This window comes from Podarcis filfolensis (genome assembly GCF_964270895.1).
Source record: "Podarcis filfolensis genome assembly, chromosome: 9".
In the NCBI taxonomy this organism is placed as follows: domain Eukaryota; kingdom Metazoa; phylum Chordata; class Lepidosauria; order Squamata; family Lacertidae; genus Podarcis; species Podarcis filfolensis.
This window is the reverse complement of record NC_139610.1, coordinates 18,193,228-18,221,061: the sequence shown is the minus strand read 5'-3', so window position 1 is coordinate 18,221,061 and position 27,834 is coordinate 18,193,228. Positions and strand designations below refer to the sequence as shown.

Here is a 27,834-nt window from a genome sequence, read left to right as displayed (position 1 = left end):
TGTATTTATTAAACTGGATTTTATTTGAAATTATCCACGTAAGAAATTTTATGTGCTAACAACCAAACATTACAAAAAAAAGAAAGATAGGAAACCAGAAGAGCTTTATACACCTAAAAAAAATGAACAGTAAAGAAATCTACTTACATACTGGCCATATTTTTGTGACACAATACTGGATTTTTCATCGTACTTTTTTATTATAGTAGAGTAGTATAATCCCGGTCAGTAGTTGAGAGTTGAACTTTTTTTCCCCTTTTGAAAAGAGCAAGATTTTCACCATGTAAACATTTCCCACCATCCTCACACACAAGTTTACATGGAAAAACGTTTGTCATCTCACATATGACTCACAGCAGTTTACACAATTGTCATGGCCAGGAAAGAGTGCTGCTGGGATCACAGGAAGGGCATCTATGCCATCACCTGTTTCGCATGTTCATCCTTGCAAAATGTAGTAAAGACATGTAAGTGAATATATAGCATGTGTGCTAGCCTTTAATGTTTCACCACAGCAAGCTGAAGTTTACCCAAAGTCCTTATAGTTAAGGGATGGTACATTCTTTTTTCAAGAAATGAAGAAAGGATAAGTAATGTTTTGAAACCTGAACTGCACATACAAGCTTAATATCAGTTATAATCAAAATATCTATCTGTTGAAAATATTTGAGACTGGGAAGGCTATCATTTCCATAGGCACTTTCACAGAAAACCACTGCCCTGAGTAAATTTAAATCTCTTTTCAATAAAACATTTAGAGTACAATTTTTGCAGCCTAAGCAATGACCCTAATTGATATAAGCATATGCTCGTGACATCTTCTTTGGAGGCTAATTTAAGACGTTAATAATAAAAAACTGGGTACCCAGAAATTATAATTCTTCCTCATCTTAAGACATTTGACTTTTTAAGAAATTAAGCATGGTAAAAATACCAAAACAAAGAAAACAATTATTAACATTGTACTGAGACATTGAAAAGAACACATTTCCCTTAGGTATCCTTACAGGTATGTTCAGGTTTAGTCTTAATTTCTTCAGTTGTATTTTTTTCCCTAAGAAAATATAGAAGTTATTCACAGTTATTTTTAAATAATCTACTAAAGTGTAGAAGGGAACGGGAGGCTATAATCCAGCAGCCACTTCTACTTGGCAGGTTCTATCGAAAGGAGTGAAATTTTTACAATGTCACAATGGCTTGGATCCAAAGTTCCTGCGAGAAGAACTCCGTTCATGAAAAGAGGACAAAAATAGATCAGCATCTGAAAAGATAAATCTGCCATCGCATTAAGAGAAACTACCTTGGGGCCGTTCACATAATGGTTATCCTAATATGGGTAGCTCTTCCAAGTGTGTCGTTACCCCTTCTTGTGTGGTCAACACTATGCATCTGCTCAGGCTAGTTGGACATGGAGTGAAGATCCCAGAGTCAATAGTGGTTTCCCCATGATTTGTACATGAAGCAAAACATGCATGCATGTCCTTGCCAGACAGACATATCTGTACAATGGTAATGGTGAAGCATCCCTTATTTGCATTAGGTTCCTGAATAAGTATTTTGATGAACACACCCATTCTGGTACACAGGAAGGTGAAAAGTCTGAAAAAGCCAATTATTTCAATGGGAGAAGCAGTAGTAGTTTCTTTGGCTATAGGGCAGCCCACATAAAAAGGGGAGGGGGAATCTAGCTACCAAGCAACTCACATATTTAAAAGTGCTTGATTTATAAAAATAGAAGAAAAAGATTTTGTTTTTCTCCCATAATGACATACACCCCTAAGCAAAAAAAGGCAGTTTGGATTTCTATACCAGGCACTCCTTCCATCATTTTTTTCCTCCAGATTCAAAAGCTATCTTTTCTAAAACTCATTAAGCTTAGATATCAATGTAGTAGGAAATTCTGAAGCTCCGATCCAGGTGGTAAGTCCTGTAAATAACATACTAAGGACTGGATGAGTTTCCTTTCTCCCTGCAATGTGCAGGAATCTGTTCCCACTCAAAGATCTCTTTGAAAGGATCATAGTTAACTGCAGGTTGCAACTTTTCAATAGTTGCACATCCACTAAAATGTCCCAATTTAACTGGTGTCCATAGCATATGGGTGCAAATTCTGTTGCATTATATGTCAAAGAAACTGGTTGCTTCAAAATTCTACTGAATTGGCACCTTTAAGATATGAAGGGTTGTACGAATGGTATTTTCTCCACTGATGGAAGGCACTTAGGAGGCTTCCATCAGTGGCGTGGAGAGGGAGGCAATTGCCATATATTCTTCCTTCCCCATATAGACTGTTGTGCCCTTCCAATCTACTCCAGAGGCTAGGGAGAAGCTTCAGATCAGCACAGGAGATGGCACTGCAGGAGGGAAGGGGGAAACTGGCAAAATATGCCACCTCCCTCCTTCCACTGATGGAAGTCCCCATCAGTGGAAGGTCACAATTGGTTGTAACTTGAAATATTTCACACTCACCTATTTACACAATGGCTCACATGTAATCCTCAATTGTTTTAAAAGCTTCATAATTATAAAACAATTTTAAAGAGCACTTGCATGTCCACGCTGAAAGACATGTATACATTATTTGCATATTCTTGAAAATAAATGTCACCTATCAGTTTTTAAAATATTTCTATATGTATTAATTTGTTTGGATACAGAGGCACTGAATATCATGGGAGATGTCATTCAATTTGCAACTAGGATCATCCAGTTTTGATATTAAAATATGTTTAAAAAATACATTGAGTTGCTTGCTTATTCTCAGCCATGAATTAACGTTTAAAAATCCACACAAAATATACTATCAATAACGATGATACATTTTCAAATGAAACTGCACCCCTGTAAGAGCGATATGCATGCACACATTGCTGTACTTCCTGATCTGAAGGAAACCATGTATGTTTTAACAGCAGCAGTAGGAATATGAGAATGTCAGTAGATGTAGCTCCCTCCATCAGTACTGCAATGGTAGTAGCTGCCATTGATAAATGCTTTATCCAGTATTGTCGTTAATGGCATATAGGCTTGCTCAAAGCTGGCAAACCCTTACACGGCGTCAGTTTGCTGGTGTCTTCTCTAATAGACCATATGTAATTTATATACAGACAGGATGGAGTCTATGAAGATTCCTTACATTTTCTCCCACCACAAAGCATATGGAAATGCCAACCCTGATCCAGCAACTTTAGTCACACGTTCAAAAAGAGCTTCACTGCAGGTACCCTTGTACATTTCAATTCACACAGCAGCTCTCTGTACATATTCTCGTTGCACTCATGAGCCAGTGCACTTAATATTTTAAGCGAAAATGGAAGAATTTTTCCATCAGCGCAAGAGCAGGGGAAGACCCGTTGCATTAGCGGGCTTTGTTATGCTGGCTCCCACTAGCACAAACATATAGCTGAATTCAGCTCTTTATACGTCACAAAAACTGGGACTTCTAAAATTTTGTTGATTCTAGTGGCAACTGTATAAATGAAAGAGGAAATGGCTCCTCATTACTTACATAATGGTCAAGACCTTTAGGTACCCATGTCCTTTCCCAAAAAAGCTCAACCATCTCATCAGGCAGTATTGTCAACACTTTCCATATATGAAGAGAGTTGAAGAGTTGGGACAATCTGAGCAGATAACTCACTGAGGTATGAGATGTTGTATTTCTCTTAAGTCCAGGGAAATGTTAACACCTAACATTTCCTCTTCTCCCCAAGGAACATAAATAATTATTAGCTCTTATTACTTCAACCCACTGCATCATTTTCTCCCCCCAAAACTTTTAATTATTTCAAAGCATCTTAGCTCCAAGTCTTAAAAACATGTAAGCCTAATGTTGACAGAGCAGAGGTAGTCAATATGATACCCTCCAAATGTGGATTACAACTTCCATCGGCCCCAACCACCATGGCCAGTTGCCAGGAATGATGGGGAATGTAGTCCAAAATATCTGAAGGGTTCTATGTTGGCTTCCCCGCTTATACAGAACAAGGTAAGTTTTTTAAGAAGATAATGCTTGAGATATTTGTGGATGTTCTTTAAATCTTTAAATCTGAGAAGGACAGAGTGTTTCAAAATGGAGCCTTCCCTTTGAAAGTCCATTTCTTGTACAGAAGTTCTCTTCACATGGACTCCTTTTATAGCAAGAGGCCAAAAAACTATTTCCCTTAAAAAGAAAAAAAAAATCCATTCAATTTTGGCGAGGAAAACATGCTGACAAAAAACACACCTGCTAAAAACATTAAAATATTTCCAGTAAAATATTGTTATTTAAAAGTAGCACAGGAACGGCATTATATTTTGAAGTTGTTTGTATGTCAGTTATAGCAGCCTTTCCAATCCTCTTGGTGACCTCCTTTTACTTCAGCATGACTTTCAAGCAGCCTGGCTTTATTTCTGTGAACCTGTGAATCAGGATAATATTGTAAGCAACCATTTAAGGTTTGATTCAAACTGCAAGGGGTAGGAAAACAGACTTTAGCACTGTTCCACAAATGCTTGCATAAGAATCCGCACAGTGGTATACAGCATTTCTCATGCTCGTTTGTGTAAGGGCTTGTGCAGGTGGAAAGGTTTTTAATCTCTCATACAACGCTCTAACATTACACAGCATTACATGACACTTTCACCATATAGAAGGGCAAGTTTGAAATTAAACCATCCTTTTGGCCGGATGAAAGAAACTACCGTATTTTTTGCTCCATAAGGCGCACTTTTTCCCCTCCAAAAATTAAGGGGAAATGTGTGTGCATCTTATGGAGTGAATGCTGGCTCCTTGGCTTCAGCAATAGCAACACAAATCCTCCGAAGCACAGAGGGAGCGCTCCCTCCGCACTCCGGAGGCTTCGCATTGCTTTCACTGAAGCCTGGAGTGCGCACTGACCCCTCTCGCTCTCCAGGCTTCAGGGATAGCCGCCTGAAGCCGGAGGCTTTGGGTTGCTTCGCTGAAGCCAGGAGAGCGAGAGGGGTCGGTGCGCACTGATCCCTCTTGCTCTCCTGGCTTCGCTTCGCTGGAGAGGCGCTGCACAGCTTTCCCTCTCTGCGCAGCGCCCCTTCAGCAAAGCGGGAGGAGAAATGGAAGGGGCTCCATTTCTCCTGCCGCTTTGCTGAAGGGGCGCTGAGCAGAGAGGGAGAGATTTTTTTTTTCTTGTTCTCCCCTCTAAAACAAGGTGCGCCCTATGGTCGGGTGCGTCCTATAGAGTGAAGACTACAGTAACTTAAGAAATAATAAGCCTAATAAAGAGGTATTGCCTCAAATAAGCTTGCTCTCTGTGCCCAAAGATGCTTTGGAGCTTGTTAACTGAGAAGCAGCCTCCACCATCGTGTCACATAACAAACCACTGATGGGAATTTAAAAATCAGATTGGGGCACAGCATGTGGAAGAGAGGTTCACTGTTCACAGAAGAAAAAATCCCACTGGCATTGACCAGGTGAGGTGTTGAAAAGACAGAAACATGGCAGAGCACAAGGTGGGGTGTATTTGGGCTAGACCAGAGAGCTAAGGGAGCAAAAACAACTCATTTTCTATTATTCCCGAATTCTCTCCCAGCTCCAGCCTTCCACTCTTGACTTCACCCATTACCCTTTCACTAGATTTAAATGTAACTCAATCTCAAATCCCCTTCCTCACTTGATTCCGTGTTTACCACCATAGGCAAATAAAAAGAAAACCACCATTAGCAGCCAGGACTGTCATTAGGAATGACCTAGGATCCTAGCTTCCTGCTGCACTCTGCAGACCTGGCAATAACCCTGCCTGAGGAGCTTAGCCCAGGATGTCTACTACGCTTTCTAGTGAAATAACCACCAGTTTTTAATTGGTTAAATGCAGATCGCAAGTTGTCAGTAACGGTAGGTTCAGCTCACCTGAACTTGTGGCTTGTGAGGTATTTCATAACTGCTGGTTTGATGCGAGCAACTCCTCCCTGGCTATGGTTTCCCTTTCCTGTGATCACGTAGAGATATGGCTTACCACCAGCCAGGTTGCATTCTGTTACACAAGAATAAGAATGGTCACAATATTCTCTCTTTATGAATTCCGCATTCAACAGATTTAAAAATTGCTTTTAGAATATATCTAAAATCTTTCAATATGGTAAATTTTGAAATACAAAGTAGCCTTAGACTACAGGTCCATCTAGCCAAGTACTGTCTACTGTGATTGGCAGCAGCTTGCTGGTATCTGTATCAGTACTGCTACTCAAGAACCTTTTAACTAGATGCCAGGAATTTAACCTTAGTAGTGCTATGTGGGAACCAGGCCGAGGGCCTTCTCGGTGGTGGTGCCCGCCCAGTGGAACACCCTCCCATCAGATGTCAAGGAAATAAACAACTATCTGACTTTTAGAAGACATCTGAAGGCAACCCTGTTTAAGGAAATTTTTAATGTTTGCCATTTTATCGTATTTTTAATATTCTGTTGGGAAACACCCAGAGTAGCTGGGGAACCTCAGCCAGATGGGTAGGGTATGTATGTATGTATATACAGTGGTACCTCGGGTTACAGCCACTTCAGGTTACAGATGCTTCAGGTTACAGACTCCGCTAACCCAGAAATAGTACCTCGGGTTAAGAACTTTGCTTCAGGATGAGAACAGAAATCGTGTGGGGGCGGCGCAGCAGCAGCAGGAGGCCCCATTAGCTAAAGTGGTACCTCAGGTTAAGAACAGTTTCAGGTTAAGAATGGACCTCCAGAATGAATTAAGTTCTTAACCCGAGGTACCACTGTATGTATGTATCTATGTATAAATAAATAATAATAATATTAACTATTATTATTATTATTATATGCAAATTATATGTTCTGTCCATGAAGGCTAGCCCATCCACTAACATGGAAAGTAACACGTCCGTTTTAATACAGTGGTACCTCGGTTTTTGAACGTAATCCATTCCAAAAGACCATTCAACTTCTAAAACATTCAAAAACCGAAGCCGCAAAGGGCGGTCTGCAAATTCAATAGAGAAAATTCGAAAAAACTCAGCGGAAGCTGTTTGACTTCCAAGGCTCATTCGAAAATGGAAGCATTTATTTCTGGGTTTTCGCCGTTCAAAAACCAAAACATTCGACTTCCGAGATGTTCGAAAACCGAGGTACCACTGTACAGTCCAGTGTAATCTCTGTAAACAAAGAAGTGTTCTTGTACCTTCTGTTTTCTCCTGCAATACTCTACCCAGGTGAGCCAATGCTTCATCCACATGAAGACCATGTAGGTCCAAAAGGTTTTCAGGAAGCTTCAGGGCATTCACTTTCTCAAAGATTTGCACGGCAGCATCGCGGTTGGCTTCTTTCATCTTCTCCTCGTGAAGGCGACCCTTGATGCAAACACACATCTACTGTAAACATCACGAGGAGCAACCTAAGCGGAGCACTGGGTATCAGGATTCAAAGCAGCACTATAGGCAGGGAGTTGTAATGTCTCAGAACAGCGACATGTGCATTTAGACGTAACTTGTCAAAAGTAGGTCAAGTAAGGCCTGATCAGGTGGGTTTCAGGAAGATGTAAGTCACAATGAGACTGTGTGAAATGAGCAGAGATCATAAAGGTAGGAAGAAAAAGAGAGAGGAAGTCAACTTTGTGCTCCCTGACTGTGTGCATATATACAACTGGTAAAAAAACAACTCAGTCTGCCTTAGCATGCTAAGAGAATCACCTGAAGGTTTCAGTACGGCAATTATGGTTTAAAACACCTGTAGAAGTACACAATACATGCTGGGGTCCAAAAAACTATGCAAGTAGCTCCATGGCTATTTTGAAATGCAGGGGACATTCAATAGTAATTTGTGATATGGCGTGGGAGCCTGTTAATAAGCAAAAAGTCAGAGTTTCTATTGTCAATGACCAAACACTCATTTGCATGTAACGTAGCACTTTGAACTCCAGCCATTGTTAGTGAATCAGCTCTTCCATTGTTGTCTTATATTCTAATCCAGCAGCACTTTGAAAGCCATGAGTTGCTGGTTTCTGAATTAAAATGCCATGTCCACATATTTCCAATTTATTTCAAAATAAATGTTTCTGACCTTATGGGGGGGAATATTTCTGCACACAGTCCACTAGTTCTGCTATTGGAGATTCAAAAAGAGCATTGACGCTTGCTTATGCGGTGGTTATCAGTGCAAACACCAAAAACTTATGTGATTACGAATGGCCAACATTTCCAGTAAAGAAGGCAAAAATTGCAGAATTGATTGATTAAAACAAATTTACCCTTTGAACATAAAATGCTGCTACAGACTTCATTCCCATGCGATACGCCTCCCCAGCTTTTCTCAGGCACTCTTGCTTGTGCTGTTGGTGAAGAAAAGCTTCAGCCCTGAAATCATCATATCCTGGATATTCAAAGTCTTGAAACGCCTTTGCACCAAGAATGTCTTCTGGTTCCTTGCACTTTTTGGCCTATAATTCATAAGTGTTACACTTAGGACATGATCCAAGGCTTATTAAAGTAAGACACCTCCACCAAAGACATTTTCTATCTGTTCAGTTCAAAACAAGAAGCAATCATATATACTCCTACTGAAACTGACTTTTATTTACTATTTATAAAGTCCTTTCCCCAAAATGTTAAAAATGCTGAGGACCCATATTTCACAATAATAATAATAATAATAATAATAATAATAATAATAATAATAATAATTTTTTATTTATACCCCGCCCTCCCCAGCCAAGGCTGGGCTCAGAGCGGCTTACAAGCAATAATAAAAACAAGATGAATGATTACAACTTAAAAACAAAAATAAAAAACAACATTAAAATAATGGAACATTAAAATATTAAAATGTAGCCTCATCGCAGGAGGAGAAGGAAAAGAAAAAAGAAAGAGAGGGAGGGAGGGAGGGAGGGAATCAAATTGGCTCCAAGCCAAAGGCCAGGCGGAACAACTCTGTCTTACAGGCCCTGCGGAAAGAAATCAGATCCTGCAGGGCCCTGGTCTCATGAGATAGAGCGTTCCACCAGGCCGGAGCCAGAGTTGAAAAGGCCCTGGCTCTGGTTGAAGCCAATCTAACTTCCTTAGGGCCTGGGACCACTAGGGTGTTGTTATTTATGGACCTTGAGGCTCTCCGTGGGGCATACCAAGAGAGGCGGTCCCGTAGGTCCTGAGGGTACTATAGCAGCATCTTATTTAAATGTATTTGCAACAAATGTACAAAATAGTCATTACCTTTCTCTCTCGTGTCTTTAAAGCACTGCAAGAAGAGAGTATGGCACCCTGGGCAGTTTCTCTGGCTACAACTGTCTTTACTGGATCTGACTCTAGAACGCTGTTCAAAAACTGGACGGTTTGCTCCAAGGAATAACTGAGATAAAAAAGAAGCAGCAGCCAGTGAATGATTCAAGACATATCACAGAACAGCAGAACTTTGTTAATTAACAAGAAAGGAAAAAGCAAGACATACGTGTGCACACAAGAAAGAGAGAGAAGCTTGCATTCTAAAACCTTATCTTTAATTTCTCAAATCAAATTCTAGCACCAGGCAAGTCTCCCAGGGAAAGAATTCCAGAGCCAGAACATCACAACAAAGAAGGTTCTGTCTCTGGTCACTACTGGCCTTATCTCAGGCGACAGGAAGATCTGGAGAAAAGCCTTCAAGGGTAGTCTTGAACAGACTTGTGCAGTATAAAGCAATTCAAAAGGTATTCAGATCCAAGCCATTTAGTTCTTTGAATTTAGCAGCATCATATGAACAAGCAAGAGCTCACTTGTGGTCCTTGAAGATTTCCATTAAGACGTTTGGGTTAATAGCTGGGAATAACTCCAGGAGTTGCTTCTCTTTCAGTTTGGCAGCGCAGTCTTTTCTAGCCATGAAAGGAGAGCGTTTCTAATCCAGAAAACAAGTTGACATTATAATTATATTATTAGAAAAGGCTTTGTAGAAAAATGGATCTAATAAAGGAAAAAGATTTCAAAGTTACAGTTTTCCACATTTTGGGGTGGGTGACAACCAATTTTTTCCTCCTCTCTCCTGAGTGTTCCCAAATCTGCTCCCCTGGGTAGAAGCAACCTCCAGAGCAAATCACAGGGCAGGTTGGGGGGCAATGCAGAGGAAGAAGTATAGTAGTTGTGCTACTTCTTCTCCTACAACATTGGATACCACCCTTTGTTATTGGTTCCAGAATATTTAGGGCTGGCAATACTGTTTATAGGGAGACATTTCTTGCTTCAGCCACCTGAAATTTAAATCATAAAAGGCTGCTTGCAAAACTGTATTGAAGAGACTGTTTGGTTTGGGAGATAAAGTAGCACAATATGGTGGCCATAAGCTGAAGTTAATAAATTAGGGTAAATCAAGATGATTCATGGGGGATACCACTAAAAAATCTGAGTTTCTAATTTAAATCTTAGCACCAATGTACATATTAACAGTCAAATGACCACTATGCCACACTTTTGGTCTTCAGAAGTACACAAAACAGGAAAAAATGCATTAGAAGCAAAACCTTGCACATGGTGCTAAATGTGTCATTACAACTACATCCATTATTTTTATACTGTTGCCTATGTGGGGGGAGGGGGTAGATTTCATCATGACCAGGGTGCAGTGAGGAAATATTTAACTCTTCCCTTCTGAGAAATTCTAATAGAAATTTCTCCCACATGTTATTCACCTCAGAAAACAAGCTCCCATCGGTACCAATTAATTCATTTATGCCCATCTCATTTTGAGAGTCAACCATACCAAGAAATTGGAAGTAAAGGCAGGTTTCTGGCTCTAGACTTTGGCTAAATCGCATTTCAGTCCCATCCTACTCTCTGTTTTAGCTTCACAAGCACAACAGAACCACATAGTTGTTGTACAGCACCACTTTCTATTTAATCCTCGGCGCTGTGGGTTAAACCACAGAGCCTAGGACTTGCCGATCAGAAGGTCGGCAGTTCGAATCCCCGCGACGTGGTTAGCTCCCGTTGCTCAGTCCCTGCTCCTGCCAACCTAGCAGTTCAAAAGCACGTCAAAGTGCAAGTAGATAAATAGGTACCGCTCTGGCGGGAAGGTAAATGGCATTTCCGTGCGCTGCTCTGGTTCGCCAGAAGCGGCTTAGTCATGCTGACCACATGACCCGGAAGCTGTACGCCAGCTCCCTCGGCCAATAAAGCGAGATGAGTGCCGCAACCCCAGAGTCGGCCACTACTGGACCTAATGGTCAGGGGTCCCTTTACCTATCAGCTTAATACATCAACATCACTGGTGGCATGTTATCCTGGAGCAAGATGGCAGGGCCACCCTTACAGATTTTATGTGCTAGACAACAGTCACTTGCCACCCACTCCCTGACCTAAACTAATAACCAGCTTTCTAGGCAGTGCAGCTGCATTACAAGTGAAACTTTGTGAGTGTTTGTAAAGCGGTTACTGTTATAGCATAAGGAAGTGGTGGGTGGGCCAAGTCAGAGAACTGGAACAAGAGCATGAGAGGTCCATTATGCTGGGAGCCTAGTCGCCGATCTTATGCCCTGCTGCATGCTTCAGTTCACAGTGAAGGTGAAAGATAGGAAACGCTTAGTGCTAAGGGGCAACGTATGTGTAAAAGGTTTTGACCTTTAAAGCCCTTCACGGCCTAGGCCCGTCGTACCTACGGGACTGCCTCTCCCGGTATGCCCCACGGAGAGCCTCAAGGTCCATAAATAGCAACACCCTAGAGGTCTCGGGCCCTAAGGAAGTTAGATTAGCTTCAACCAGAGCCAGGGCCTTTTCAACACTGGCTCCGGCCTGGTGGAACGCTCTGCCTCATGAGACCAGGGCCCTGCAGGATCTGATTTCTTTCCGCAGGGCCTGTAAGACAGAGTTGTTCCGCCTGGCCTTTGGCTTGGAGCCAGTTTGATTCCCTCCCCCTCTTTCTTTTTTCTTTTTCCTTTCTCCTCCTGTGATGAGGCTGCATTTTAATATTTTAATGTTTCAATATTTTTAATGTTATATTTTAATCTTGTTTTTAAGTTGTATTCATTCAACTTGTTTTATTATTGCTTGTTAGCCACCCTGAGCCCGGCCTTGGCTGGGGAGGGCGGAGTATAAATGAAAAATTATTATTATTATTAATCATACCAGGTCCTCTTTTTCTTGTAAGGCGATTTCTTCGGACATTATCTCCCGGAGTGATACTTTCTGCGTCTGGACATTCCAGTGATCCATGAAAGGAAAAAACTCTGTAGCAGCTGAGTTGTCAGGTAGCGTATCTGTAGGCAGTCTTTCGGTCTTCTGTACTTGACAGTTTGTATGCGGAGAAAGAAGGCTGTCCAGCTCATCTAGACAGAATTGCTCAAACAGCATGGGATCTACAGAAGCAACAAAGCCGGAAGGTGATGAATTATTTTAAAGGAACAGTTTCAAATACAGATAATCCAAATGCATGTATTTTTTATGCATTTTGAAAGGTGTCACTTGTATTAAGGCATAAATAAAAACAGACTGTTAAAAACTATTTTATTTTACTGTGTTTTTCTAACTGCGACACATGTATATTGATGGCACGTTAGTATTTACTCTCTGCCTTACTCCATGTTGTGCCTGTGCACCTGAAAAAACATGGCTGCTTTCACACTCCTCTGCTGGCTCCTCCTCCTTTTGGGGAACTTAATTTCAAAAGCAGTGGCTTGAAGCACAGATTGTGGTTCTGAGGGTCTGAGAAGTAGATCACACATAGGTAATTCCACACCTCTGGCCTCTCAGTTGCAAAGCTTTGTGGTTTGCTCGGTCCCTTTGTGTCCACATGCTGTTCTTTACAGCATTTTTACAACATACGTGCTCTTTCTTTTCACAAATAGGTAGTGCTTTAAAAAAAAAAGCAACAACTAAATATATACATAGATAATTGTGCATCCCTATTTCAAATAAAATTTGCTGCACATATAAAAGGACAAGAAATAAATAAACCTTAATCTGAGTGTAGATGAGATAGACAGAGGGGCGGGGGAGAGTAAGAATAATACTGTCCAAGCTAGGGCTGTGCAAAATCAAAAACAACACTCTGTTAGGTCCTGAAACCCAATGGGTTGCCTGAGACAAGTTGCTATCAGGCAGCACAACCTACCTTCTAAGGTGGTTGTAAGATAAGGTGGGATTACCCATATGACCCATATGTGCTGCTATATTTATTTTGCATAGAATAACTTTGAAGACTGAATAACTTTGCCATTCCTGCTGTATTTGTTACTATGTGATGATCAGAATCCGGATGCACATCTAAAAGGGCACCCACTCTAAATAATGGAAGGCCCAGAGTGGTCAATTAGAACAACATAAGCTTACCTTCTTCAAGAAGCTTATGTAACTCCTCTTCTCTCCTCTGTCGCTTCTAAATTAAAACATTTTAAGTTCAATTAATTATATTATTAAGTTTTAATGACTCTCCAATTAGGTGTTGTTGTTTTTTTAAAAAAGGATTAATAAAATTTGTTTGGGCAACTGTACTCAGTTTACAGCAGGTTCAGGCTGTATGCAAGCACAAACTGGAAGCTGAATTTCAATTTTAGAGAAACAAGATGAGCAAGGTAGAACAAGTGTCTCAGTGATAAATGTTGAATCCTACTAGATATAATAATAATAATAATAATAATAATAATAATAATAATAATTTATACCCGACCCATCTGGCTGGGTTTCCCCAACCACTCTGGGTGGCTCATAATAATTCAGCCTCTCATAACCAGCATGCTTAGCTTTAGTTAATGCAGGAAGGGGTTAATACCATAAAGCAAACTGTTTTGCCAGACTTGACTAGGTTACGACCCCTCTCCTGGAGTGACAAAGGGTCAGCATATTCTCTTTGTTCACTCTTTCCACCATGTGAATCAGACCAGAGAAGATGTCTGGGCTTATCACTTCAAGCCCAGACCATTTGTTTAGAAACATTTTTACCATGTTTTTAAACTAAGTTTTTCTGCCTGTGTTATCTTGCGGCTGCATGAAAAGCACATGAATCAGACCTTTGACATGTTCTTTAAAAAGTTAGTTGGTTCAAAATTTTGATTGTCTGTTTAAGAACTTTTATTTGGAGTATATGTGACCTCAGGGTAATCATGCCACTTATTTACATGCACTATAAATTATGGGAAATATTTTATCAGGGGTCAGCTAATAAATAAATACCAGTGCATTTTAATGCAAGCATAAGATACCATAGACTTGTCTTTAGAAAGAAACTGACTTACTGTAATAGATGCTTTCCATTTTTCATGTATTTCTCTGGCTAAATTCAGATCAATATGAACCACATAATCTTCAGTAGTTAGAGATCCTTATTGAATAAAAAAGCCAGAGGTTAAAGCACTGTACAAATTAAATGTAGTTCAGCCAAGCTTATTCTTAATCAAATATCTTGGGTTTTTTGTAAGATAAAGCATCAGTTCCTGAAATAATTCAGAGAATCTGTCTCGAAACAGAGCAATATAACACTACTTTGAAACCTAGCTTAATTTATAAACCACAATTCTACTGTGGAATAGGAAATAAATTAACTCAAAGCAGTATTTTTAAACATAAAAAATCAGTTTGACCAGGTACAAATTTCACTAAGGAGGAGTACCCAAAGTGAGAATATGGAGATGATGAAGCTAATCAGACAGACAGACAGACTTTGGACCAGTGATAGAGGGACCGTGTGCCAGACTACACCTTCCCATTTCTGACAACTGGTCATGCTGGCTGGGACTAATGAAAGCTGGTATATTGTCTACAATGACTGACTTTCCAGGATTCTCTCTCAACCCAGGGTCTTTCCTAGGCCTACCTAGGACCTTCTGGATTCAAGGCAGAGCTCAGTGCTCTACACTAAGCTACGACCTATCGCTTGTCTAGAAACTGGACTTAACAGGGGCACCTCTACCCTATTTGCATTCCCAAATGTAGACTTTTAATTAACTTTATGTAAGTGAATGGCTGTCATTCACTCATATGGTGGAAAACAGAGCAATGCACTTGGAAGATTTTGCAAAATGAGTAAAAACTGCTGACCACTACAGAGTCTGACCATCATCAAGATACGGATGAGTCTTTTTCTAATATCTATCAACGGCTGTATCTTCAAATAACCAATACTTTTGGGTTTTTTAACTCCTTCTACAACTATATAATATTGTCAGTTCCTAGCATTTTTTTAAAAAAAATCATGGTTTTATTACCTGAATCAACACCAACAGGTCCAAATATTTCACTTAATTGAATGGCTAGTTCAGGAGGTAAGACCAGTTCTAGGGAATTTATATTCACAGATTTTGATACAGGTGTGGGGTTCACTAACTTGCTTTTATCTTGATTGGGTATTTTGTTTTCTTCATTTTTTGCTGCAATTAGAAACATTGGTTTACAATTCATTTTTTTATCCACCTCAAATTTGCTGTCCTTGCTTGCAGAGCCCTCTGTAAGTATTAGATGAGATGGGAGCTCTTCTATAATTGAACACTCTGAATGTTTCTCTGAAGATGTGTTTTCTATTTCCACATCAAAAGTGGGATTCAAAGTGTTAGGGCCTCCATTAAAATCATCAGTTATAGTCACAGGAACACTTAAGTCCACTTCAGTATGCAACACCTTGTTCGGCTGCTCATTTTCTGATAGCATAACAGAGTTCATCTCTTTTGTATGTGTGGTATCTAAAAGTGGTTTCTCATTTCCTGATTTTTCGACATGAGTTCTTGGAGCAGATGGCATTAAATGTTTGTTTTCTGCTGGGGAAGCAGTTGAAAAGTTGTGTTCCTCTTTAATGATGGAAGCTTCATCACCTCCATCATCAACAGAGAGATTTGTTATTTCTGAATCCTGACTAATTCTAGAAGACACAGTTCCTTGAGTGGTTTCCTCAGAATCTGCAAGTCGTTCTCTATAACCAGCATTTTCATTCGAGTCAAGAGACTTGCCAGGAGGCTGAATCTGTGCTTCCTGCAAGGCTCCAACCTCATCATCTCTGCACAACTTCTCAGCAGAATCTAACAAGATCCCTGTAGCCCAATCAATGTCCCTGTTACATCTTTCATACAAGTCCTTCAGTGCATCAAATGAAACAGACTCAAAGAGTTTACACAAAATATTCAGATTCTCAGATACATCAATGTTGACAAGTTCACTTTCTTCCACATATGTGCTTTTCTCATAAGTTACTTTATAGGGTATTTTTTCTGAAGAAGTATGAATGCCTTTTGGTATGAATCCATCCAGTCTGCCATTTAATACTTTGGTATCCTCTGAAACAATAATTTTCCTTTCAAGCCTCCACAGGAGAGCAAAATCCTGGGGCTCCGTCTGCGAATACTTATTGGCCCCTGTCATGATGCATTCATCAGGTTTCTCTTCCAGCAAATTAGACAGACACAATTCTTCCTCTGGTTTACTGAGGGCCAAATTGTTGGTAAATGTTAAAGCTAATTTATGATGCTTGCGTGCCCTTTTGTTCTGCACAGACTTTTTCTCACTAAGAGTTTCAGAACCAGAGATTTCAGGTGCCAAAAGACTTTCCTTCTTTGATGAGACAAGTAGCTCTCCAGCACCTGCAGACGTTGTAGGAAGTACCGTTACTGTGTTCAGAGTACTTTCGTTAATATTGCATTGACTACTTCTAATCTCTTCTGGTTCATCAGTGTTTCTCTTTGGTATTCTTTTCATTTTGTGCTGTCTTTGCTCTAAAGAGTTTTGGACAGGCCAGTCTCCTACAATCAGCAGTCGCGATGCATCTTCTTCCGTATCATCAACAGACATACAGGCAGAGGGCTGTTTAATTTCTTCCTGTTTACTCTGAGAAAGTGGCAGCTCTTCATGAATATTAACTGGATTTACCTTTTCATCTTCATCTAGAATTGCTAATGCATTAAAATTGGGGATGCTTAGACCTTTATCCTCTTTGCCATTCTTTATAGTCAGTTTTTCCGACCTTCTAGCTCTTTTCACTCTCTGCCCCATAGTTTGTTCTATTGGCCAGTCTCCCACAAAATTTACTGTCTCTGGCCCTACCGGTTTATCACAACCTGAATCTGCCTTATTCATGTTTTTTGCCGGTCTTAACTCTGCTTCTGTTAGTACTTCAGCACATTGATTTGCTTCAAATTCATCTATTATGTCCTTGTTATTGTGCTTCTGAATATTTTCACTGAAATTTGAGAATTCACTTTCCTCAGGCTTTACCAAGTCCATCTTAATTATTTCCATTTCAAGGGTAGAATCAATTTTGTCTGTCCTTGATGATGCATTGAGATCTATGTCTTCCAGAGAGGCATTACATTTAGAAGTACAGTCTTGAACCCAATGCTCCAGTTCTCTCTTTTTATTCAGGAGAGTCTGATTTTCCACTGTAACTTTCTGTGACTGATGCTTATCGTCCATACTTAATTCTATGCATTTTAAAGGTGAAGGAAAATGTTCCTTGTTTTTCCCAAAATGAGGCATATCTTCCTTCCTGTAAATCAAACAATGGATTTTTAAAATGGACCTTTAAAGGAAAAAATGCACACCTTAATCATCTTTACCTCTGCTAAAGCATTTAAGCCATAACATCTTCTAATATATATTGAAATATTTATATACATATTCCTAGAAAGATAGAAGGGCCAAGATGGGGGAAAAAAGGACTGCTATTGAGTCAATCCCTTCTCTTGGATGTAACTGGGATTATTATTAAAATGATAGCTGGATGCTGAAGGGAAGGAGTCAAAGTGGAAGTTGTTAGATTATGGAGATATATAAAACCTGAAATTCCATGCTACTTCTGAAACTGAAAGTGTAATTATTCAGCACATTCTGTGATATAAGGTCTTAGTTAGACTTCACAGACATTTACTTTCACACTTAACAGATATAGATAGAATCACAGAGTTGGACGGGACCCTGAGGATCATCTAGTCCAATCCCCTGCAATGCAGGGATATGCAGCCGCCCCACATGGGGATTGAACCTGCGACCTTGGCATTATCAGCATCATTAACTAACCAAGTAAACTGGCTTGAACTTTTGTATTTCAATACTTTAATTTTAATTTTGATACTTTAATTTTACCCTTCTCCCTTTTTGTTGTGAAGAACTTCATCACAGGTAGCACTTTTCAATTCATCTGGGATTGAAGAATTCAAAATTGAATTAACAGTCAGGCAACGTTCATATCGTTCTAACATTCTTTTGATCGTCTCTTTTGATACGCCATGAATATTTCGCCTAAACATTAAAAAAAACGGAATATCTGAGAACGAATCTCACAGTAAAAGGCATATTCCAACTTTTGTTGAAAACATTTGAGGCAACTATTAAACATTTAACTGAAGTTGTTTTCCATGGTGTTACAATTTAAGGAGCAGGTACTGAGAATTTCCCCAACAGTTGATGGTGCATAAACAAGCAAATAAAGGTTTGTGCAACATGAAAACCTACACTGCCATATCACGTTGCCTAAGTAATAAATAAATAAAAAGTAGTAAACAGGTAGAGTTCCAAACTGGGTAAAAGAGATCTTCGCACCCTCTACTTTCAATTTCTACTTGACTATTTAGCAACAGCTTGCTAAATGTGGAAAATCCCACTACTACAAATCATGACATTTTAAACCACTTTTCTTATAGCTTTAGAAATAATTAATGGCCAGAAAGAGTAGATTTTCTTGGGTATTTTTTTGCCCATGCCGACTTTAACTTTTATTAGCAATGGACCAGAGAAAGAAAAAATATTCAAAATCTAAAAATTATAAAGGAAAAAGGAGAAACAAAATACAGTTATTAGGTACTACTTTGCTCACCACTTATATATGGAAGACCATCTGTTATCACAACATCCCACCTCCCTATCTTTAACCAATGAAGATAATGGACTTGAATGATAGTATCTATTCTTGAGGCTCTTTAAAAGAATCTCTGTAGCTGACAGCCACAGAATATTCTTGAAGCAACTGAAGCTTTACATGAACTAAAGGTACAATTCGAAAACGAATTACCGTAGTTCAAGTAATCACACAGGTTCTCTTGGAAGAAAAGAGAGAACAATTCATAGTACTGCAGCAATCCCTATAATTTGCATTTGCATTTTGGGGTTCAATAAAAGCTGGTCTCACTCCTACTAGCTCATTTATCTGAGGATATTATTATTTCTTTTCAAATATGTTGTAACAGAATCGTGAGGGTGTTTCTTTTACCTTTCCAGTTCTTTTGGTTTAAACTTCCACCAGGTATCCGGTTCACGAAATATAACCTTATATTTGTGTTCCTGGGACTGAATAAAAGTGTAAAAACACTTGAGATACATCCCTCAGCAGGTTAAGAATACACTTAAAAATGAACCAAGTCATCGTTCAGAACACATCTCACCCACCATCATTGCTGGTCACAAAGAACAAGATCTTCATCAAAACTGTACAACATAAGCACTCATAATAAATTTCTCGTGCTTAGATAAGAGATCTAAGACTATAGATTTTATAGTTGTACAGTGGTACCTCGGGTTACATACGCTTCAGGTTACATACGCTTCAGGTTACGGACTCTGTTAACCCAGAAATCGTGCTTCAGGTTAAGCACTTTGATTCAGGATGAGAACAGAAATCGTGCTCCGGCGGCGCGGCAGCAGCAGGAGGCCCCATTAGCTAAAGTGGTGCTTCAGGTTAAGAACAGTTTCAGGTTAAGTACAGACCTCCGGAACGAATTAAGTACTTAACCTGAGGTACCACTGTAATCCTAAACACACTTACTTGGGAGTAAGCCCTATTAAACTCAGTGGGACTTGCTTCTGAGTAAACATGCAGCTTTTCCAAATGACTAATATCTGGGCTCCATTAAATGATGCTTGCTCCTGCAATTGTACCCAGGCAGACTGAAAGTATGTTTTGAGCTCATGTTCAGCTTCTTCATCCTCACTGCACTGAGTGTGAAAGCATTAGGCCAACTCAATCTCCCCCCCCCCCATCATCTCAACAGCCTATAGAGAGCATGCGCTCAAATACCTTCATGCTGTCTACAAATATGCAGAGAAAATGTTAATGGGCTTTTGGTTCAACAATAACTACTTATGGAATACTAACCAATGCAACATAAGGTTTCATTTCCCAAGCCTGTGTGTTTGTGTTGTCTATGATTATCGGAGTGATGCTTTTTTCAAATGCTTCTTTGGCTGAAAAACATACCAGTATTTTTTTTTAATGTATTAATAAAACCAGCATTTTTATGTTAACTCAGTTAAAAGAAGATTATAGAAAGCACTGCATAACCATGACAAACCACTGCAGAAACACTCAAAATACTCAAAGTTGTCATATGCACTAAACTATATGAACCTACATTCAACTATTCAATATACAATACTAGCAATATGGCCAGAAGTATGACCAAAGTTTGTATTCATGGTGACATCAGGTGACTGACAGGTAGGCTGCCTTGTTGGCCTGTCAAAACAGTCTGTGTTACGAGGGAGAGATCAGGATCTAGCCCTCTGGCCTATCCAACCCAGTTAGTTGTTGTTTAATATGTGCTTATAGGCAAGCACCAATCCTGGCACAAGAACTTCATTAAGTCTTCTCTATTTATAGATTCCAATATTCTTAATCAACAATTGTTTGACTTCATCTAGCACATACCACGTTTCTGGTTCCACTCATGCGCGTCTGCTAAGAAATCAGCATTAAATTGGTACTGTCCATTTTTTTGGTAAAAATAATCATCCGTACTAAGAATGACACCACCAGGGTTATCCTCAAGCAAAGCCCTGCGAAAAACAAAAAATGCAAAATCAATCATCTCCCCTCCCTTCCCCACTCTCAATTTCTCTTTAATTGTGCACACACAATTTTGAGCCTTAGCTGGAAGTGAGGGGCATTGTGTAGTAATATGGATAAAGGTAAAGGTAAAGTGACCCCTGACCATTAGGTCCAGTCGTGACCGACTCTGGGGTTGCGGCGCTCATCTCGCTTTATTGGCCGAGGGAGCCGGCGTACAGCTTCTGGGTCATGTGGCCAGCATGACTAAGCCACTTCTGGCAAACCAGAGCAGCGCACGGAAACGCCGTTTACCTTCCCGCTGGAGCGGTACCTATTTATCTACTTGCACTTTGACGTGTTTTCGAACTGCTAGGTTGGCAGGAGCAGGGACCGAGCAACGGGAGCTCACCCCGTTACGGGGATTCAAACCGCTGACCTTCTGATCGGCAAGTCCCAGGCTCTGTGGTTTAACCCACAGCGATAAGCCATTCTAAATCAGGCTTGTGCTATCTATGTGGCACACGTTTTAACTTTAAAAAGTAGCTAAATCTTGGGGAAAGTTTCAAACATCATTTCCGTCCTCCCGATATAAAAAAAAAACAACAACCTAGAATACACAGCACCATTCTCTGGCTGTCACAATGCAACACAATGATGACAGTAACTTTTGGTGTCAAAGCACATAATCAGGAGTCTAGATGCTATATAAAAACCATGCAAACCAGGAAATCAGCTTTGGAAATGTATGCTCCTTCATACTCTCCTATCCAGAGCAATCCTCTCTCACTTCCTAAAGTTGACCATGGATTAATATTTAACTGACACAAAACAGTGGCCTCTCCCATAGATAAAAAGATAGTGAGGGTTTGAAAATTATGGGATTGAGGGGATCTGGTTTGTGTCTGTGTATACACATACACACATGAGAAATGATGCATTTTAAAAAAAATATGAATACTCTACCTTGCCAAATGTGATTTGCCTGATCCAGGAACCCCTCTAAGAAGAACAAGCACATGACCTGCAAGAGGAATCTTTCTTCTCATCATGTGACAAACAGGAAGCTGGTGAACTTGAGAAATGTCCATTTTCGGCAGAGAGGATTTGCTGTCCCAAGACTGTGAAGTTGTTTGAGAAGAATATATTTTCCCAAGACTCCTAGAGTTTGAAGCAGGCCTCCACTTCCCAGGGCTGACAGCAACTGGAGTTACGAAGCTATGGCTTACATTTTGAGGATAAAAGACAGGAGCCATTAGGTTCCACGTACACTCCTGAGACTGTTTCTGAAGCACAGAAAATTGTGAATTCCACATCTGCTGAGACTGGTCAACATTTGTAAAAGGTGTCAGTTTGAAAGTGGATTCTGCACATAGGTCAGGAACAGAAGTATTATAATAATTATTACACACAGTCACTGCGTTTCCCTGTTTTTCAGTCTTGTGTGAACAAGGACTAGAATTGTCAAACTCACTGTTTTGAAATTCAGCAATCCCCTGGCAGTGTTGAGCAGACACGTCATTTAGGGTTTTAAGGTCCAAAACAACTTCTGGAACTGCACCACTGTCAAGTACAACTTCAGGTAAATTACAGTTCTCTGGGATTTGTGCAAAAATATCCACATCATTTGTCTGAATGCCTGATTTTCCACAAACTACTTCAGAAGGTTTGTCACAATCTGGATTTAAAGGAGTGGAGGTTTCTAATATTTCACTGTCTGTTTCCTTTTTCTGCAAAGAAAGCACAGTATTGTAACCCAAACAGGACTCTGCACACCCAGATAACTCTTTAACTTGATCAGAGCTACCGTGGTCCAAAGACAGATTGCCTGAGATATGGTCATTTTTTGAATCCTTCATTTCACTATTTAGATTATATTTCTCAAAAGGATGGCACTGCAAGAAAACCAGTTCGTCAGATGATGAAGACTTTTCTGATTCTTCACTAGATTTCACATTTTTTATTGCAGCAGAACTTTGGCCCTCTATTTCATTAGTAACACAGCTTGATTGATTTTCACCAACCAATGATGCAGATATGGAATCAAAACCTGAGACATGTGGTGAAGATGTTATTCCCTTAGCAGCTGTAGACAATTCTAGCAGATAATCCATAGTGTCTTCAACTATGAAATGAAGAAAAAGCAGAGTCACTGGAAGCGATATGAAACTCATTCTAAACTACAGAAAATATAAAGATCATTGTACAAATAGACATTGAATTTAAGATTTATTTCAAGGTTACCTTGTTCTTCAGACAACCTGAAAGTTCCCAGTTGCAGTGCCAACAACACGGATCAATATAGTCAGGCACCTGCCAAAGGCCCTAGGGCTCAGAAAAGCCATCACTGACCTCGCTGTCATGAGAACTGTAGCATGGTACTGCTACCAACATTCAGTTATGCTCTGCTCTCCATTGACTAGCTTACCTAGCCATTGTGTTAGATTCCCCAAGATGCAATGCCTGATGTCAGGCTGTGTAACATAATTAGTGCCAGTACGAGGTAAGCAAATCTGTAGGAAGAAGAGCCAAAGAGCAATGCCCTGAGCTAATTGGGGTAACTATTAGGAAGTAGTTTATGAACTTGTGCATTGATTATTAACAAGTGGCTGTTGCGACAAAATGTTCTAATATAGTGTGTTCCTGCTGCTCAGGGTTCCAGTCAATCAGCCATGCCTTTTCCCTTGATACCCCATGTTATCACCTCTTTCTCCTTAACACTGTGTTAAACACAAATGCTGACAATATTAACAGAATTTGATTTACCTCTGAAATCACATTCAGATAGCACCATGTAAATGACAGTAGGATCTAAGTCAGAAAACATTTCTGAAAGACTGCTGAAGAGTTCTTCTTTATCAATCCCATGCGGTGTTTGTAACATTGTTAGATCTACTGAAGGCGGTACCAAGTCGGCAGATGCAGCAGGTGTCGCTTCTGAGTTTATGCTCTTTCTTGATGGGCTCACACCAAGATTTTTCTTTTTCTTTGGCATTTTTTTCTCCAAAATATATTTTCCCTCGAATTTTATTTCGTCTACATAACACTGATTATGTCATGAGCAAGGCAGCACCATTTGTACACAGCACATATTCAGTTCAGAAACAATGAACCTAGAAGGAAGACAAGTATTTTCAAACATGTATTGAGTCACTTTTTTCCAAACTCTTTGGTGTACACCAAAGAAGTGACATTCTTTAATTTTTTTAAACTCTAAAGTCTAGTTCTAAACTGTAAGTGAAAAACATTTTATTGGCAAAGGCTGCTAACACTCTTCATCCTATATATCAAGTTGTCAAAAGTCATAATAAACACAATCTTCATAATAAACAAAATTCAAGAACATTTCAGACTCCAGAGCAGTGCCTAAATCTTACATTGTATGGCAGATATTTTAAATTCAGGTCTTAGTAAGCATTCACAAAACTGCAAGCTTCACAGGATTATCCATAGTATCAATACTGTGACAACACATACTATATTAGTATAGCAAAACTATACTAAAGCACACATTAATTAGTATAGGGTACACAGAAAACAAGAGTGCTTTAGGAATTAAACACAAATCTTGTGACAGTCCAACATAACAGTTTTAAAGGTGCAAATATTTACTCACTTTCAGGAGCATACCTTTAAATTTGCTAAAGATAAAATTAGCTGGTCCTCTATTTCCACATTTCATCAGTTTCGGAGAAATTGCCAAAACAAAGTTAACACCAAGAAGCTACATTAGGCCACTCTTCTGTTTGAAACTCCTGTGTGTATCATCCAGTCCGGAGTTCTCTCCTTTTGTTCATGAAGGTTCATTAACCTGCAACAAGAAAAAATCAGGACGGCTCAGAATTCAGATGCAATTAAATTCAGAGCATACTGAATACAGAAGTGGATTTTTATTTAATTTTTTCCTTGCCAGGATGTGCTGTCACACACACCCTTCAATTCTGGGGAGCTTAGCTGCAGACAAATCAGTTGTTTATATTCAGCAGTGGAATGTTAACCATCTTCCTTCCAATAACTATCCCATATTAATTGTTTTTATGCATTGCTCTTCTCTGATAGCTACACGTAGGCCATATTTGTCCTAGACCAAACATTCTCATTCAAGAATAAACCTTATTGCAATGGCATTCGGTCCTTCCATCAAGCTGAAACTACTATTTCAGACTCAACATTTCCTCTGACATGTGGCATATTTGGAGGGACATGAGAACTGCAGCAGTTAGAACACTTATGTGATCTGGGCACTCAGATTACACAAGCAGCCTAATCATTTCTGGGCCCAATTAAAGGCTTTGAATGTTAAAACCCTGTAATGCTCGACCAAACTGCAGGAGGCAGTGGAAGACAGGAGTGCTTGGCGTGCTCTGGTCCATGGGGTCACGAAGAGTCGGACACGACTCGAGACCACATGGCTCGAGACCACGTTATTTGAAGGATAACCTACACATGCATAAGCCTGCCCAATCCACCAGTCAGAACCATTAGGCAAGCAATTCCCTGGGACAGGGGTTTCTTAATAGTAGCTCCACACCTTTTGAACACCCTTTGCAGACAAATACACATAGCCTTATCATGGGTGGCCTTGAACAACCCTGATGACACATTAATTTAACCCTGCATTGTGCTGCACCTGAAAAAAAGTGTGCCTGTGAATTGTGCTGCACCTGGAAAAAAATATTTAGCTACTGCTAATTTTTCTGTTTTTCATAACTGTATTTTTTATGAATTTTATAATTTTGTAAACTACCTTGTGAGAGCCCTGAAAGGCAGACTAAAACTTGTTAAATTAAATAATCAGTGAATCTACTTGTAGAGAGGTGTCTCTTAACAGATTATGATGACTCATGCATAAGTGCAGCAAATTAAGAGTTCAGAGTTTTACCCTTGAGCCCACTTATACAGGTTTGTCTTAGCACCAACAGAACTCACTAAGTAATCCGTGTAAAACATTCTCACTCATTGCTGCTTTCCTAGCAGAAAAACCTATTATGAACTTTTCATCAAGCATGACAGCTTAACAAAAGCACACAAGGTATCTGTGAATATAAACCTGGAAAATATAACTTAAGATCATGTCATAAAATAACCATGTTTTCCACAGATGTATCTGTTGCCCAAGAGTGTTTCCCCTACAACAAACACATAAATGTTTAGCTGATTTATAACTATGTAACATTAATAAAATGACTCTTGTTTTACAATGGCTTATTTGCTCAATAGATTATGGCTACCTCTCAGACGTTTGGGGAAGAGGAACAGATTATTCAAAACTTAATTTTAAAAAACAATGAGAAGGGAACTTTTGCATGTTTACATGACTAAGTGTTCAACTACCCCTCCTAAAAATTATTACCCAAGCTAGCATCAAGGGGGGGGGGAGACTTTTTAAAAAGGCAAAACAATTTAAAGTAGGGCTCCTCTTCTCCATCTTTACAAGTCAGCTACATGAATCATCTGAGGACTTGAGTGTTTTAATTGCAACATGGCTATCTACCCAACCTGTCTGGCAACAAAATTAAAACCTGGTCTTAAATGTGTCACCTGTTTTAAAAAGGTCATTTGTTACCTCCACATATTAATATCAGGAAACCAAATCTTTTTGGGTTGGGGGTTGTTATGCTTTTTGCTGAAACTCAGGATGAGCATGTGCTTATTTTAAGCTGTTACAAACTGTGCACTTACAATTGCACTGATTACTCATTAATTAATATGCTTTTAAATATTGACAGTTTATTTTAGGATGATTTTTAAAATGTTATATAATAAAGTTATTTAATAATGAATATTAATAGTTTGATATTTATACCGCACCCATCTGGCTGGGTATTTTTTGAAATGATTTCATAATTAATCGCTATTGTAAGGAATTATTGATTGGAATTTATGTTCTGTTGTGAGCTCTGAGCATAATTAAATGGAAAAGCTGCATACAAATGAAAGTATTTCCGTAATAAATAAATTTGAAAAGAGCATTAAAGCTTACTACATGTTTCTCAAAATTTAAACAAAATAATAATGTGAGAGAGAAATACTAGTCGGGCACTCTTTGCGTTTTGTTTTCCTTGTACTACAGTTCTAGCAATTAAATTTTAAAATGCCTTATACAGTACTGCAATTAGGTAGTTGTAATAACTTTTGGAGTTCTGTACACTTGCAAAAAAAAAAAAGTCAAGGAAACAGAACATAGCAACTCTTGGAATGATTTTTTTTCTTTCATTGCAGCCATGCTTCCAGCTTTTTATACACCTCCCTTTACACTGACAAGCAATTAGGGAAGAGGTGCTTGATTTCTGCTAAAATCCAGATCCCAAAAATGTATCTGCTGGTTTTATCACGGTCGAGCTCGGTCTATGAAAGACTAGTGGCCGGCAGAAAACTCTGAAGATGGGCCTCTGAATCTAAAAATAAATAAATGAGAATGCAGAACAAACCAACAAAACAAACACCTCTCCATGGGAAAGAGACACAGACAGCCTCCCTTGCCACATCCCCGCGAATATTTCTCTTCCAGCAAAAAGGAGGAAGCCGCAGGGCCGAGGAGCGGCGCGGCGAAAAGCGATGGCACTCTGCACACGCTCAGAGGCCATGAGTTCCGGAGCGAGCCCCGCTCCCGCCGCTGGGAAAAGGGGGGGGGGCAAAGGCGAGACAAAGGGAAGGGGGCTGAGGAGAAGCCGTGAGCCCCGCTCGTCGTCGAGGCATTTCCCCGGCCGGCCTCCAAAGGGGGCGGAATGAGGCCCGAGGAAGGCGGCCGAGCTGTCCGGCGGCCGAGGGAGGCGAGCGGCCTGTTTTTTTCCCCCCCTCAGACCCCCGCGCTCGATTTTACCTCACGGCCGCGGCGGCCGCCTCCGACCCTTTCGTCTCCGGGCCCGCGCTGCTCTCGGTCAGGCGCGAGTCGCGTAGGGATCCACAGGCTCGCGGGCTTGCTAGGCCTCGAAGCCGGGGCCGCAGCGCCTCTCCAAGGCCGCTCCCGGGACTGCAGCTCGGGAGGCGCCGCGAGGCAGCGGCGGCCTAGTCCTCACACCTGGCTATTTTCAGGAGGGAAAGTGTGAGGCGACGTCAGCAAGGAAGAGGCTTCGGGGCTTCCCCGTTAGAAAGAGAATCCGGGGAGGGAACCCGAGGGTCATCTAGTCCAACCCCGAGCGATGCAGGGGGCGGGGCTGGATCCTCTCCACTTCTTTCCCTC

At 40.1% G+C, this 27,834-nt stretch overlaps 1 protein-coding gene across 5 annotated transcripts; it reads right to left on the bottom strand.

Annotated features, from left to right (window-relative positions):
* N4BP2 (NEDD4 binding protein 2) lies at positions 1-27,738 on the bottom strand. 5 transcript variants are annotated; one of them, XM_083630044.1, is made up of 19 exons: positions 27,475-27,738; positions 24,282-24,462; positions 23,418-23,764; positions 21,618-22,776; positions 20,535-20,662; positions 19,983-20,071; positions 19,101-19,177; positions 17,978-18,133; positions 15,509-17,381; positions 15,118-15,400; positions 14,149-14,234; positions 13,247-13,292; positions 12,044-12,273; positions 9,706-9,824; positions 9,167-9,302; positions 8,209-8,397; positions 7,144-7,312; positions 5,864-5,987; positions 1-4,400 (listed from the first exon to the last, which is right to left on the bottom strand). In XM_083630044.1, the coding sequence occupies exons 3-19, from the start codon at positions 23,644-23,646 to the stop codon at positions 4,355-4,357; spliced, it is 5,139 nt and encodes a 1,712-aa protein (XP_083486170.1). In that variant the 5' UTR covers positions 23,647-23,764; positions 24,282-24,462; positions 27,475-27,738; the 3' UTR covers positions 1-4,354. The 5 variants fall into 5 exon arrangements, with proteins under 5 accessions (XP_083486170.1, XP_083486169.1, XP_083486168.1 ...); XM_083630043.1 differs by adding an exon at positions 25,702-25,780 and having other exon boundaries at positions 15,118-17,381; positions 27,475-27,599; XM_083630042.1 differs by adding an exon at positions 25,739-25,780 and having other exon boundaries at positions 15,118-17,381; positions 27,475-27,599.
* Between the last annotated feature and the right edge of the window lie 96 nt (positions 27,739-27,834).

Bases quoted from the DNA above. Each gene is read 5' to 3' on its own strand.
- N4BP2 (XM_083630041.1), bottom strand. From the start codon at position 23,646: ATGCCAAAGAAAAAGAAAAATCTTGGTGTGAGCCCATCAAGAAAGAGC. The intron at 19,178-19,982 runs GTTAGTATTCCA...ACTTTTATTCAG, and splicing joins TGAAACCTTATGTTGCATTG to TCCCAGGAACACAAATATAA. The intron at 12,274-13,246 runs GTAAGCTTATGT...TTGCTTCTGTAG, and splicing joins ACATAAGCTTCTTGAAGAAG to ATCCCATGCTGTTTGAGCAA.